The sequence below is a fragment of the Choloepus didactylus genome, chromosome 4 (assembly GCF_015220235.1).
Source record: "Choloepus didactylus isolate mChoDid1 chromosome 4, mChoDid1.pri, whole genome shotgun sequence".
Lineage (NCBI taxonomy): Eukaryota > Metazoa > Chordata > Mammalia > Pilosa > Megalonychidae > Choloepus > Choloepus didactylus.
The window spans coordinates 144,742,866-144,754,334 of record NC_051310.1 but is presented as its reverse complement, the minus strand read 5'-3'; the positions used below and the strand labels follow the sequence as shown (position 1 = coordinate 144,754,334).

Genomic DNA, 11,469 nt, shown 5'->3' with positions numbered 1-11,469 from the left:
TCTTCCACGGGGCACCGGAGCCTGGCCCCGGGACTGGGCAGGCCTTTGAATGCGCCTCGGGACCGAGATCCTGCGTCCCTTTGGCCTCTGGGGGCCTATTTGTGTTTACTCTTTGATTTGGTAAGAGCCTCAGGAGCTTCGGGTACCCCCTTGGAGACTCTGGGCTGGGGGCGCCCCAGCTTCTCGCTTTTCCCGCGCCTCAGCCTGGAGCTGAGGGCACCGGTGGGAAGCGCGTGCCGGGGGAAGTGACACCCCCTACATCACCTCACCTCAGACTCGGGGTAACATCTCCTATTGCTCTAGAGGAGGCAGGATCTCCCATTCCACTTTAAACTGGAATCCTCACGCGGCAGGAGAGTGTCTTCTCAGTGAGGATTGGGAAAGCGTTTGCATTGATTTTCGTGGCATCTAGAAATTTGCAGGGTTTGAAGAATAATTTTTAGCATGGTTTTTTGTTGTTGTTGTTAGCCACAGTCCTTCGTTTCAGCATTTTGCTTTTTAAAATGTTAATTACTGTGTATTTCCCTGATGGGTCCGCCCAACTCAGGGCTTTAAAGGAAAACAGCGGCTTTTGAATATTTTCAGAGGCGTCCTTTCCTAGGGCTCAAAGAACAGAGAGGCTCTGCTTCCATTTTTTTGTCAAAATGCCCAGTAATGGAATTCTCACCCCTCTCTTTGGGGTCTAATGAGGGCTTTGGAGTTTATTAAGGGAAAATAGCACCCCTCCTCCCTATCAGCCCTCAAATACAGGCTTAGGTGGAGACACTTGAAAGAGTATAACATTGTTGTTCCTTAGCAATTGTCTAATTCTCTTTCCCACTATTTCTATTTGATTCAAAAGCCCACAAAACCCAAGCAACAAAAGTCGGAGAACAGTTGTGGATAAGTGAACATCTTTTACATCTCAACAGCTTTCAACTCACTAAATTGGTGGATACTTAAAATTTTTTTTTCAGGGGAAACAATAAAAACAAATGCACCTACACTGTTAGTATTTTCTTCTCATCAGATGTAGACACATCATTCGATTTCTTCTTCCTTCGTAGCAAAAGATGAAATGAGAAACAAACAGTAGCCTTTTAACAGCAGCAATTCCAAGATTTTTTGAGAAGGTTTTCTTTGCTTTTGTTTTCTCTTCTTTGCCTTTAAAGCAAAACAAAAACAAACACAAAAAGGAAGACATGCCATTCCTAGTGGAGTTTATTTTGTTGCCACAATAAGGGGGGGGGGGGTGTCAGTTAACAGCTATTTGAGATGATAATGCTTAGTGATCCCATTCTTTTAATCATAATCTTCAAGTGGTTTAAGATTAATGGCAGGGGCTGTTTTTCAGTCTCTTCCTAAGGACCGTCTCATTAATTTACTTAGAACGTTGACCAGACTGTCAATGTCTCCAAATTTCATTAAGTTGAACCGAGACAAATACAACAAGATTTTCCTATATTCTTCATCTGTGGGAATATCTTTCCAGAAATATTTTATTTGGATTCAACTGCAATGGAGGCACTTGCCTTCCTTGTCTCTATATATTCAAGTGGACCCATGTGGTCTGCAGATAACTTCTTTTCCACTTCTGAGTTTAACGGGAACCTTTCAAAAAATCAAACCCAGTGGCAGTCGGGAGATTCTGCTTCCCCAGACCAGGATTTATATTTAAAGTAAGTTTGGATGCACTGAACTTCAAAACAGACAAAAAATAATAACAACAGCTTGAAGCATAAATATTCAACTTTACCTCAGTCACAATAGCCCCAGCGACTTTTCAAACCCAACCCGACTGAGGCATCTTTTGTGGCGTGAAGACCGGGGCTGCTGTCGCCTGCCGAGGAGGGCTCGTTCCCTGGAGTCCCCCGGTCCCCATCCCGGAGCGTTCCCAAAGAGGGGCGTTGGAGAAGGGGTGACGGAGGGTTCTGGGGAGAAACGAGGGAAGAGAACGGATTTTTAAACCAGAGAGTCCTAATATCCTGGTAAAAAATAAAAGTCAAGAGACCCGCCTTTCCCCCGCTGTCCTCCCTGCCCGGGGTTGCTTCCCAGTGCCTCATTTCTGAGAACTGTTTTCTCAAAATCCTGCAATCCGGTGCTTTAAAAAGCAAAAAACAAAAACTCCTCACAAACTAAAGTCGTTCCGCATTGCAGTTTTACACTCTTTTTGTGGGGTCTAGTTGTGGTCGGAAGAATTTTTCCGAGCCTGGGCTACTTCCCCAGCACCTTTCGCAAGAGTAAGAGGCTGGCGGTGGAGTTGGCTCGTCTGCTAAGCCCGAGATCGCTGTGCCTCTCGTTACCTGTGCGCCTTCGCCTTGGATAGTGGTCATAAATCCCGGTGAAGATTAATTGGGAAGCCGAGAAAATGACGCTGTGCGCCGGAACAGTTGAAAAATATCCCAAACAGCATCAAACAGTACCAGTCCCACACCTTGCATTTGACGTGAAGTACCAAATTAAAATCAAGTGTCAAAGACACTGGAGGTTTATTTTTGGGCACTTCCAACTACCCTTTCCGTTTCAAGTAAAATTGGGAAACACGGGCTGAAAAGAACAGGTACATGAATGGAAAAGACCGGTGTGTGTGTGTACCGGGGTGGAGATGGGGGGTACGGTAACAACTTTTAAAGGCGTTCTCTATTTTGGAAAAAAAAAAAAAAAATCGGTCAGGGGCCGATATTTCTTTGAGGTGCAGGAAAGGGTTATTTGTGACAAGGAACTGTCCGAATTCCGAAAGCGATTCCTGGTGACTTTTCCAAAATGGTGCGATTTCCCGGGGAGATTAACTTTGCGAGGATGCCAGATTTTGTTTTGTATTGGACTCTTTCCGCACCAGATAGCCATTTAAAAGAACTTCTACAGCGTTTATTAAAAAAACATTTCCTCGGATTCGGAATGTACATTACGGCAGGAAAACACAAGCACACACACACACACATACCTCCAACAAACTACAACAAAACTCAGAAAATAAAGAGATTTAGAAAAAGAAAACGTGTCCGTTCCCTAGGCATTTGATAGTTTAGTCCCTGGAGGCCAAATGAAGGTGGGGGTTCTTTCATATTTTATTTCATTTTTTAAAATCATTTATTGACAAGTTTTTCCCCTGCCGCGGGGTTTTACTACAAAACAGAGGTGGGGGGGCGGTGGAAGGGATCTGTGAAGTGGGGGGTGAAGATGGGGGCGGGTGGGAAGACGCGCAGAAAAGCGCGATTTGCTTGGCAGGGGCTGATCCGCAGCGTTCTGCTCTGCTGGCCAGCAGGGGGCGCTCTAATGTTATCGCTGGATGAAACAGCCCAAGCTCACGCAGCTGCAAAAGGAAGGGGAGGACGAACTGTAGCTCCCAAATTCTTACAGCTCTTCCACTTGGGTTATTCACTCTCGGTTCGAAATGTATCTACGTCTCACTTTACTCCCCACCCGATTTGTGCACTCCGTCCCCCATCAACCTCTTTCTTTTTATCTGCCTCTACCCAGCACAAGTATAATCTCTCTCCCTAGCCTTGAAACATACGTTAATGCAACTTATCAAATACGACGATGAATAGTCAACATTTTTTTCGCCTGTTAGTTCCGCTGATCCAAGCAGGATTTATTTGCAGATCTCATCCCAGAGTCATGATGCGTGATTTTTTTTCTTAAATAAAATTGGTCAAATGTTGACAACCTTTAAGCCAATCTAACACTCAAGATTAGTGATGGGAAACTAATGAGAAAATATCAGATCGCTGGGCCTGAGGGCTGCCAATTAAATCTTCGCTGATTGAAAAATAAAAGCAGACTTGGGGTGTGAGCCCAGCTCAACTTCAACTATTAATTTAACATGTTGCCGGGGTCCATGCCTCCTCTACTCTAAACTGCTTCCCGTAATAGAGCTTCATCCTCTCTCATCCCTCAACCTAAAAGCCAAATGTTATTTCTCGAAATATTTCAAGAGGTCAGAATCAGGATGATCATTTCTTACAGGGTAAATATTAGGCCTTTAAGCGATATGATTTAACTAATTAGAAAATTTACATCATTAAGTCTCTGGGAGAGAAAAAAGAGAAACAAATCTGCCAGTCATTTTAAAGGAGACAGGCACTATTGAAGTGTGAAGAAATCGGCTCTAATTCAAAAAGGCAATCGGGCAGAAAAAGCCCTCAACATTACCCTGCTAGTTATTAATCAGAAAGGGCTCTCTCTCTCCTCCCCACAGCCCCCTCCCCTCTCAGCACTGAGTTTAAGTTCGTTTTCTTGCCAGTGGCCCTTGTCATATTTATATTGAGGTTTTGTCTGCTAGAGGATTAAAATTAGAAAATGTTTCAATATGAAGCAAACAGCATCAGAAAATGGAAAAATATTCACAGAATCATCTTTCTTCCAGACAAGAAAACCTGTTGTGATAAACAATTCTCTCCTCCTCCTCCTTTTTTTTTTTTTTTTAAATTCTTTAGTCTTTCTTCCCATTAAGTTCCTATTTTGAAACCTGCTTGGTGAGAACTAGATAAAGACTTTGTATTCGGCTCCCCTCCCCCTTCTTTCTTGCACCCCCTCCCTCCTCCAAAGCGAGAAACTTAGTCTGAAAGCAGAAAAGTACAAATACACTAACAAAGCCCCACTCACTTGATAAAAAGGCCGTGGTCTAGGCTTACATGTCAGGAATCTAAGGGAAGGGGGATCAATCCGGAGGGTCCACAGACAAAAGATGATGAACTAGAAATTTTCCCCACCTATGTATACTATTCAATACAGTGTGTGATTAAAGACACAAAGGGAGGTAGGTGGGTGAGAATTATTTTAAAGTGCATTGAGGTGCTGTATGCCTTTTTCTCTATTCCCCCTTTTTCTATTCAGCTTTAAACAGCAGCTTCATTATATCTAGGTGCCCCTTCCCATCATAGTCTTACTTAAGCACTTGGTACACCACACACATAGCCCTTTCCCTAGTCTTCTCACTCCCAGCAAATTAACTGAACAGGGAAGCACAAAAAGGAACTTTGTGAGTAGTTCCATTTGGAAATTCAGGCCCTTCTTGGCATCTCTAAGGACTTGTTCCTAAACAGACGTTGGGTTGAAAAAATTTAATAGGAAGCCTTAAGAGACTGGATTTCTCTTCATTATTATTCCTTTTTAAATTACAGAGAGGTCCCAAAGGTTCATTTTTCTGCCTTGCCTTTATCCTTCTCTTATTAGGTTCCATTCTAGCCTCATTTTCTTATCCTCCTCTTTCCCTTACTTTCTCGAAGTTTCACTACCTTGCTTCCCACCAAGTCCCTGGGCCTGGAATTCTCAAGTCTTTGGGCTTCTGCAGGCCTACAGTAGAACGTGAGTTCAATGCCAAGCTCCATTTGACCAGATTTCAACTTTGCAGAAAAGAAAGAGAGCAGTAGCAGACCTGGGCTATTAACACACCACAGTTAATTCTCTGTGGGAACTTTTACTGGGTGGAATGTGTGGAAGGAGAAAACATCTGTACAAAGTGCCTGCTCAGAAGGGTAAGGGACGATTTCTGACACAGAGGCCAGAACACATATAAAATATGGCAGAATTTCTGAAAGAGCCAGTTTAGAGTTGATGAAATAATGCAAAGAAAGTTTTAAAAGGAGGGCATTGGTAAGAGTCTAGAATCCTCCCCAAATGCAGCTCCTTTTCTGACAGAGCAGACAGGAGTCTTCCCCTTAGAGAAAGATTAGAGGAAAATGGACATTTCTGTCACTTTCAGGAGGTGGGATGGAGAGAGGTGAAAATACACAAGACAATGGCCTCTGGCTCTGGAGAGCTCTGTTGGCGGGCTCCCCACCCTTTGCCCCATCCCTCTTGGAATCCTCCTTACCTTGTTTGCCACGATTTGATCTGAAACCACTGGATGTTCCTGGGCTAGGTTCTTTGAGAGGGAAAAAGACCAGGAGAATCAACCGGTCTCCTTCTGCATCTACTCCAAAGCCAAGAAGCAGTGCAATAAAATTTACAGCGCCTTTAACAACTCACAAGTAAAGCATTAAAATTTTCTTTAATTGAGAAAATATTGATTTTTAAGTCTAGAGAAAGCTAAATCGTAATTTAACTGCGAACTTTCAGGCGAGAAAATAGCGTATTGTGTCGCCGTGTTATGGATCCACCCTTTACACCCATGCAACATCTCCTCTTTAATTGCGCTACTTTATGAAGTGATAAAGACAAAAGAAATCCCGACTTAGGCAAATGCTTTTTAAAAAGAGAACTTAGAGTAATTTCCTTTTCCCAGTTATTTATAAAAGAATTGTGTCCTTTTTGAAGCAGGAAAAAAAAAAAAAATGCCCAAAGGGGAGGAAAGAAATAAAAAAGAAGGGAAACCACAGACCAGTCTAAAAGCAACTCACATTAGCAAATCCGTTGATATTCTTTACCAAAGGAGGAAAGAAGCCAACACTTTTGGAGAAAATGCATTCACGGGCAAAATTGCATCCTCCTTCAAACGAAACAAACCTGGTTCTATTTTCCTATTTTACTCCCCCGTCCTTTTCGGGGGTCGGGGGGCGCAGAATCCATTGGTGGATAAGGAAGGGAAAGAAAATCAGGCTTTCTATGTTATTTCTGTATCGGTTTTTAGTATTATAGAGGAGTAAAGAAGTTTTTGTGTGGTGGTTTTTCATTGATCAGTCACTCTGAGCTAATGTAATTATCCTCATCAATAGGAGGCTGCAGAGAGAATCATTATGTGGGTGACATTGATAAATGATCGCCCAGGAACGGCCCTCTCGCGGGCAACCCCCACATCTGACCCTCCCACACACACAATGTAGTCATAGAAACACCTAGAGAACCTCGAGCACCGCCGCGGAAGGGGCTTGAGAGTGAAGAAAAGCCTCGGGCTGCCAAGATGGGGGTGGGGGCAGATGGGGGCGGCCAGTCCCAGATCCAAACCAGTTCGGACAACAAAAACAGCCAACGGGGGGTGGAGGGGGGGAGTGACCGCGGGAGGGAGAATCCCCCACAGTTGCTCACAACAAAGTGAAAATCCGCCCTCCAGACGGACCCATTCCTCCACACCTTTTCCCATGTGCGACCTCACTACCAACAACATCTGATGTTTGCCGAGACACACATTCAAATAGGTTTCTCGAAAGGAGTTAAATAATTAGGTTACAAAACCTGTAGGCATCTAATTCTCACGCGGGTTCCCCAGCTCAAAAAACCCCCAAACAAACCCCAAACAAACAAGCCAAACCCATTTGAAACACAACAAAGGCAGCAGCTGGGTGACTCCCCCCTCGGGGGTTCCCCCCAGTTATTTACTGGACGACCCCTTCCTTTCTCCTCCCCTCCTAACCTAGTGCCTCTGATTATGAGATAATGGATTTTGCGATTGTTCCTGTCAGGGGAAAAAAAAATCCCCACTGCACCCCACGTTTTCATGTTTCGACTGTTTTATTTAAGCCAATGGGAAAGTATTGAGAGCAGTAATTGATTCATAATGATCCATAAATCGATGTCGGAAAGCGGGGGTGGGGGTGGAGGTGTATGAAGAGTAAGGGGGGGTGTTGTTTATTTATTTTATTTCTAAAGCTTCAACTAAAGTAGCTTTGACACTGTTGGGGCTGGGGGGAGGAGCTGTTGGGCTCTGCCGGATCATCCATCATCGCTGTCACCCAGAGTCTGCCCCGAGGAGCCGTAGACGCACTCTCCCTTCTGTCTCTACACCGAAACTATTAATATTAAAACCTCCCTTCAAACACTGCCCGGATGGTCTCCATTCTCATCACACTCTGACCGGCCTCGCTCATCAGACCCACTTTCTCCCCGCGCGGCAGCTTCCTCCCGGCCCGGGCCCAGACGGAGGGAGCCGGGTGACAGCGCACGACGCCCTTAGTTGATTACTGCAACTGTTAGTGCCCCCGCCCCTCCCCCATCAGGTTGAAGCTCATCTGTCTAACTCTAACACACGCGCGCAAAAGGCCGGGCGAGGGTGGGGGGTAGCACCTCGCGCAGGGGGGCCGTGCGGAGCACCACCGAGAGTCTGCGTGCACCCCGGCCTCGCCGATGCACGTCCGGCCTCAACCCGCCCGGGTGGACGGCGGGGGCAATGCCGCGAAGCGGGGAGCCGCTCCACCCACACACCGGCCCTTCCAACGTCGCGGTAACTTGCTGCGGAGGTCCAGGCTCCTTATCAAATTGCTGGCCTGCAAGACTAACAGAGAACTTGTGGAGGATCCCTGTCCAGCTCCTTTGAAGGAAGGTCCCTCCTCTGACAGCTGCTGGAGATATTAGCCACATTTCCCCTCCCCAAATCTGCTCCGGGTTAACAGGCCCGCGGGGGCGGGAGGGGGCAAGGAGGCGAAGAGAATCCTGAGGGACTCCCATCGGAAAATATAAGTTGGATGAGCTGGGAGGGTGAGAGCGCTGACCCGGAGGGTGAGAGGGAGGAGAAGGAATGGATAGGAGACGCAGAGAGACTTTCCTGGTCTTTTCTGTCTTTTTTTTTCCTTTGAAATGTGGGTTTCTTGCTCAATTCCCAACCCATAACAGATGGCGACTGAGTTCTCTCAGCATTTCTTAAAGAAAGGGAAACCTTTGGAATTTATTTCTGCGCCTGCTTTTCTATATAAATAAAGTGTTTTTATATTACTCTTGTTTTGGAGAACATAAGCAATTTTATTCAGACTACAGTATTTCCTTTAACACTATATGGTTGTCAAAACACCATTCCCAGTTTCTTTGCTTTTGACAGCTGAGTCTTTCTTAAATATACCCAAATCGGAACTCTTTATACTAAATAGTAAACCCTAGATAAGAGCAAGTGTCTTCCGAGGTGGTATAAAAAAGACATAAAATTGGACAACTCGATCACCTCTTAATCTTAGCAGGGGGAGGGTGGGGTCAAAGAAATGCAAACATATTATTATAATTATTCTTCATCACCAGATATTTAAGAGGGTTAAAGTTAACACGGTAGGAAGTGGGTTTGGTGAAGAAACTAAGTCTGAGATGATTTTACTCATTAAAACCAGGGAAGAAAGTTCTGGGCTCTAAATTTCAATGAAATAGCTTAATAATTTCTAAAAACAGATCCTAAACAGGAGCCGATTTACCTTAACCCTCAGCATTTACTTTACTGAGAGGAAAAGAAGAAAAACTTTGCCCAAACAACTCTTTTTTTGGCTTATGAGAGTTAATTTATAAATGGGGGAACTTGTCAGAGTTTACCTAAAAGAAGTTAAAGAAAAATATTCAAATATTAAAATTTTAGAAGACTCCATGTGAAGTGGGAAAGCAAAATGAGGGAGAAGCTCCTTCTCCTTCCAAGTAACACAGAATTTCTGCATCAGCAGTAAATTTGTGCCAAAAGCGTTATTTCTATGTTTAAACAGCAACATATTAATCAAACTGGTAAATGTATTTGTAAAAATTCTTAACTAAATATAATACAAAACAATAGAAATTTGTTTACAATTATGGTCTTCTTCCAAGTTTAAGGGTGCGGAGATAATGAAGTATTTTTCAATCCAACTGACATCACATATGTAATTAAAATGCATGATACTATCCCTTCTAAACATAGGAGTCAAGATGTAGGAGTTACAAAATTTCAAGATAGTATATTTATTTGAAAATTTGAGGGAGGATGCAAATTCCTCATTATTAAAAAAAAAAACAAAACTTTTGCACACTTTAGCAGACATCTTTTGTGCAGTATCAGTAAGTTAATGGCCTAGATTTCCAGGAAAGTTGCATAAAAGTTTGGAAATGGCATTATTTTTTTTTCCAGAAAATATTTAAGTTTAGCCCCAAATCATCACATGGAGGTAAGTGTTTGAAATAAAAAGACATCATGCTAGAATTTATATTAAATATTAATGATTAAGTATTATTTTAAACTCAGGATTTCAAACTCCATAGAAGTTGAACGTCTATATGTCAATTTTAATTTACATATTCAGCAGTATTTTAGTAAGACAGGGAAAACACAGGCAGACGAATTATCTTTGAGCACAGACATTATATCTTATGATGTTAAAGTAACCCTGAAAAGCCCTTTATTCTGGCAGAGGATAAACATGAAAAACTTATCTGAAAACTTATTTTTTTAACGTCATGCATCTAAAAAAGGAGGTTAGCCATGTTGAAAGTGATCTTTCAACGGGACTTATCACACATGCAATTTCGTACCTTTAAAATTTCTGCTGGTAGAACTTCTAGGTCAAACATATATAGAAAAGCTACAGACGATTACCTTAAAAATTATGGGTAAGTTAAATTTCAAATGGGGAAAAAAAACCCCATCACCTACTTTTAACACCATATATAGTCTGCATTGCACAACCTTGCCTTAAAACCATTGAAAACACAAAAGCCTAACAAAAAATCAAAAATGAAATATTTATTACCGCATTTTGTGACTTAACACCTTTTTTTTAACATAACGTCACAGTCCTCATACAAGTATTTTAATGTAAATTTGACAAAGCTTAAAGGTAACAGCATTTTCTTCTAGTGAGGAACACGTGCTGAGAAAAGAAGAATTCATGGACATACAATACCAATTCCACAGCAGATCTGATACTAGCAAAAACATTCTTTTTTTTTTCAATTGAGGTAAACACATAGAATATCTAACATGAAACAATTAATAGACCGAACTCTGTACGAAGTTTGTTACAGTATTTTCTTGCTCCTTTTTATCCCCCAAGCTTTGAGTTTCTGATAAAATCCTTATTTTTTTCTTTTTTTTTTTTTTTGCCATGACCATTAATAACTTTTTTGTGTTGAGGAAAGCTGCCCAACTTTAGATTGTTTCGTCCACAGCCAAGGCTCAGAACTCCTGGAAGAAGCTCCTGTTCTGTCTTTAAATCTTCATTGGCAAGCTCTTTGAAGAAGAGTCCCCCAAAATAATAATAATAATTGGCTTATGAAGCACAAACTATAAAGATCTGTTTGAAACGAAAGGACACATTTATGGAGGAACAAAGGCTGGGCATGAAAACACATTCTTGAAGCTGGAGTCCAAGTGCTGAGGTTCAGCCAAACGTTCATCTAGTCTCCAGCGTGGTTCTTTTCTCAATGGCCCAACAGGTTAAAATATACCACAGTCTCTCCTGGTTAGTGAATTCACTGATGAACCAAAACAGTCATTCTTTTTGGGAACAACACACATAGTGTGGAAAACAAGGATATATTTTTTTCTCTCTTCTAAAACTATTTGAGGCAACATAACGGAGTGATCAACAGAAATGTACAAGTTTAACTTAGTTCCTATGTTTATACTACAGTAGTTATAACTCTCGGAGTCTTTTTTCCAGAGGATCTTTACATGGACAGAATTGTCTCAGTGAGCCCATGATTTCACATTTGTGTTCTTGTCGAATTGGTCCTCTGTTTCTTGATGAAAAATGACAAAAGTAAAAAATAATCACAGCTGTCTGGAATTTCATATTAAATGTCAACATCTGGTCAAAGTTCAGAAAGTCTTAAAATAGTTTTTGCGTGTGTTTCCTTTTCCCTTGAGTTCCCTTCCACTATTGGGCATGA

General features: G+C 42.4%; 1 protein-coding gene and 1 long non-coding RNA gene across 7 annotated transcripts in view; both read right to left on the bottom strand.

The window, feature by feature from the left end:
- Positions 1-378: 378 nt before the first annotated feature.
- LOC119533391 lies at positions 379-2,511 on the bottom strand. Of its 2 annotated transcripts, XR_005216634.1 has the most exons (4): positions 2,283-2,511; positions 1,736-1,910; positions 985-1,143; positions 379-408 (listed from the first exon to the last, which is right to left on the bottom strand). It is a non-coding gene; the product is annotated as an uncharacterized LOC119533391 (long non-coding RNA). The 2 variants fall into 2 exon arrangements; XR_005216633.1 differs by lacking the exon at positions 379-408 and having other exon boundaries at positions 885-1,143.
- A 7,790-nt stretch (positions 2,512-10,301) lies between these two features.
- MEIS2 (Meis homeobox 2) overlaps positions 10,302-11,469 on the bottom strand; it is a 203,705-nt gene continuing 202,537 nt past the window's right edge. For all 5 annotated transcript variants that reach the window (XM_037834345.1, XM_037834347.1, XM_037834346.1 and 2 more), the window contains one exon: positions 10,302-11,469. This exon is cut by the window's right edge and continues 274 nt beyond it. In XM_037834345.1, coding sequence (XP_037690273.1) covers positions 11,457-11,469 — 13 coding nt within the window. In that variant the 3' untranslated portion in view covers positions 10,302-11,456.